Genomic DNA, 3,609 nt, shown 5'->3' with positions numbered 1-3,609 from the left:
TTGATCAGAATATGCAGAGTTCCTGCACTGTAAAGGGAAGTTTATTAGTTTATTAATATGATTGATTATTATTGATCAGAATATGCAGAGTTCCTGCACTGTAAAGGGAAGTTTATTAGTTTATTAATATGATTGATTATTATTGATCAGAATATGCAGAGTTCCTGCACTGTAAAGGGAAAAAGTTCACAGACTTCGATGAGGTCCGTCTGGAGATCGAGGCGGAGACCGACCGGATCACCGGGCAGAACAAAGGAATCAGTCCAGTCCCCATCAACCTGAGAGTGTATTCACCCAACGGTAACACACACACACACACACACACACACACACACACACACACACACACACACACACACACACACACACACACACACACACACACACACACAGCACTTTAGACACTCAGTTCAGTCTCATGAGGAAACTCTTCAGTCTGCAGGTTGGATCAGTTAGTGAAGAAGCTGCTGCAGTCTGAATGGATCCAGATCCAGATCCAGACTGAAGCTGGACTCAGACTGCTGACTGATCTAAATCACTTGATTCTGGATTCAGTTTTCAGTGAATTTGCCTCCAGTGAAGTTTCCACTTTGTCAAGATGGAAGTTTGGTGAAGAATCAACTCCATGATGAATTCAGACTGACAGACAGAACAGACAGACAAAACACACATACAGATGAAGATGGTGATGATGATGATGATGATGATGATGATGATGATGCTGATGGTAATGATGATGATGGTGTTGATGATGGTGATGGTGATGCTGATGGTGATGATGATGATGATGATGATGATGATGATGATGCTGATGGTAATGATGATGATGGTGATGATGATGGTGATGGTGATGATGATGGTAATGATGATGATGATGGTGATGATGATGCTGATGGTGATGATGATGATGATGGTGATGATGATGGTAATGATGATGATGATGGTGATGATGATGCTGATGATGATGATGATGATGATGATGGTGATGATGGTAATGATGATGATGATGGTGATGATGATGATGATGATGATGATGATGATGATGATGGTGATGATGGTAATGATGATGATGATGGTGATGATGATGATGATGATGATGATGATGATGATGGTGGTGATGATGATGATGATGATGCCGCCGCCCCCTCAGTGCTGAACCTCACCCTGGTGGACCTGCCCGGCATGACGAAGGTCCCGGTGGGCGACCAGCCGGCGGACATCGAGCAGCAGATCAGAGACATGCTGCTGCAGTTTGTGACGAAGGATAACTGTCTCCTATTGGCTGTCTCCCCCGCCAACTCCGACCTCGCCAACTCTGACGCTCTGAAGATCGCCAAGGAGGTCGACCCCCAAGGTCACGCTCTGTCCCTTCTACATCCTCTACATCTATATCTGAACCTTCTGTTTCCTCTGTCTACATCTAAACATATATCCTGTGTGTGTGTGTGTGTGTGTGTGTGTGTGTGTGTGTGTGTGTGTGTGTGTGTGTGTGTGTGTGTGTGTGTGTGTGTGTGTGTGTGTGTGCGTGTCTCTGTGTGTGTGTGTGTGTGTGTGTGTGTGTGTGTGTGTGTGTGCAGGTCTCAGGACGATCGGTGTGATCACCAAACTGGATCTGATGGATGAAGGAACCGACGCCAGAGACATTCTGGAGAACAAACTGCTGCCACTCCGCAGAGGTAGACAGACAGGAGAGAGACAGACAGGAGAGAGACAGACAGGAGAGAGACAGACAGACAGGAAAGACAGACAGACAGGAGAGAGAGACAGACAGGAGAGAGAGACAGACAGGAGAGAGACAGACAGACAGGAGAGAGACAGACAGGAGAGAGACAGACAAAAGAGAGACAGACAGACAGGAGAGAGACAGACAGGAGAGAGACAGACAGACAGGAGAGAGACAGACAGACAGACAGACAGATGGAAAGACAGACAGACAGGCAGACAGACAGACAGGAGACAGACAGGCAGGCAGACAGACAGACAGGCAGACAGACAGACAGACAGTAACCCCTTAGAAGTCGACACACATATTTCTACCTGTAGGTGTTGGACAAAATACCGAATCACCATCTCATAAAGGACTTTTACTTTGAAGGAGCAGGGGGACTTTTACTTTGAAGGAACTAAATCAGCTGCAGAATGTGTCAGCTTCTGAGAACAAACACTTTGTGTGTGTGTGTGTGTGTGTGTGTGTGTGTGTGTGTGTGTGTGTGTGTGTGTGTGTGTGTGTGTGTGTGTGTGTGTGTGTGTGTGTGTGTGTGTGTGTGTGTGTGTGTGTGTGTGTGTGTGTGTGTGTGTGTGTGTGTGTGTGTGTGTGTGTGTGTGTGTGTGCAGGCTACATCGGCGTGGTGAACCGCAGTCAGAAGGACATCGACGGCAGGAAGGACATCAACGCGGCGCTCGGGGCGGAGAGGAAGTTCTTCCTGTCGCACCCGTCCTACAGACACCTGGCCGACCGCATGGGCACCGCCTACCTGCAGAAGGCCCTGAACCAGGTGCACACACACACACACACACACACACACACACACACACACACACACACACACACACACACACACACACACACACACACACACACACACACACACACACTCTTTATCTGGAGAAAACCAAAGTGTTTCCTGACATCATGAATATTTAATCTTGTTCCTGCCTGAACATCCTGAACTCTGACAGATCGACAACATTTGGGTTTTGAATAATAATAATAACAATAAATCTGCTTTCCTTCAGGATGTCAGAGCAGAAACTCTCAGGAGATGATGACATCATTTTTTACTTTGGGAAAACAAAGTGAGATGAGACATAACTGGATATCTGGAGAAAACAAAGGAAATGAACTCCTTATGACAGGAGAACAGCATAAATAGACTGTGTGAATGTTCTGTGTGTCCTCAGTGGGCTTCTGTACAAACCTGTTCACAGCGTTCAGCCCAGGAAACGTTTTGCTCCATAACACACAGTGTGAGCTTTGAACCCGAAACTGACCTGACATCAGATTTAGACTTCCAGTGGAGTCCAGAGGGGTATTGCACAAAACCAGGATAAGGGATTAAGCCTGGAAATATTGGTTATCCTGGATAAACTTAGCCTCAAGTCGGTTGCACGAAAGCAGGCCAAGTTTATCCCGGACAAGTAACCATGGTGATTTAGTCTCTGCAGCTAGCCTGCTCCAGACCAGGCTAACAACCAGGATCAGGTTAATCCTGTAGTGGCTCTGCTGTCAGTACTGTGAGAAATGAGTGTGTTTTACAGAATGTCCATGGTTTTTCTACACATGTTACATCATCCAAATATTATAACTGTAGTCATTTCATTTGCTGGTTGACTTTTAGTTTTATTTATTAGCACAGTTTATATATAAAGACCAAAAGCACATAGAAAAAGACAATATTTGAGAAATGGAAGTAAGAAGCCAGACGGTTTATTTGGAATGCTTTCCTTATTAATACAACACCAACACTGAAAGGTTCAAAAAGATAATAGGTACAATACAATACAGATATTTAAAAGAAATCCTACATGATGATGAAAGAGGAGAAAAAAGGAAAAATAATTATATATCACCACTTAAACATTTGGACTACAAGGTAACTGTTGAAGTTA

General features: G+C 44.9%; 1 protein-coding gene across 1 annotated transcript in view; it reads left to right on the top strand.

Moving 5' to 3' along the window:
* Window positions 1-150: 150 nt before the first annotated feature.
* Window positions 151-3,609, top strand: part of LOC139640121 (dynamin-1-like) — a gene marked incomplete at both ends in the record, with an annotated part of 8,456 nt that continues 4,997 nt past the window's right edge. Inside the window, 4 exons of the mRNA XM_071514289.1 lie at window positions 151-300; window positions 1,151-1,354; window positions 1,578-1,676; window positions 2,335-2,495. Coding sequence (XP_071370390.1) covers window positions 151-300; window positions 1,151-1,354; window positions 1,578-1,676; window positions 2,335-2,495 — 614 coding nt within the window. The remainder of the gene's footprint in view (window positions 301-1,150; window positions 1,355-1,577; window positions 1,677-2,334; window positions 2,496-3,609) is intronic.

Source organism: Centroberyx affinis, unplaced genomic scaffold, assembly GCF_046629955.1.
Source record: "Centroberyx affinis isolate AG114_WGS23_722 - 3 ecotype Tasmania unplaced genomic scaffold, CSIRO-AGI_Caff_v1 ptg008386l_1, whole genome shotgun sequence".
NCBI lineage: Eukaryota > Metazoa > Chordata > Actinopteri > Beryciformes > Berycidae > Centroberyx > Centroberyx affinis.
Note: the sequence above shows the minus strand (reverse complement) of the source record. Positions and strands in the feature narration are given on the sequence as shown.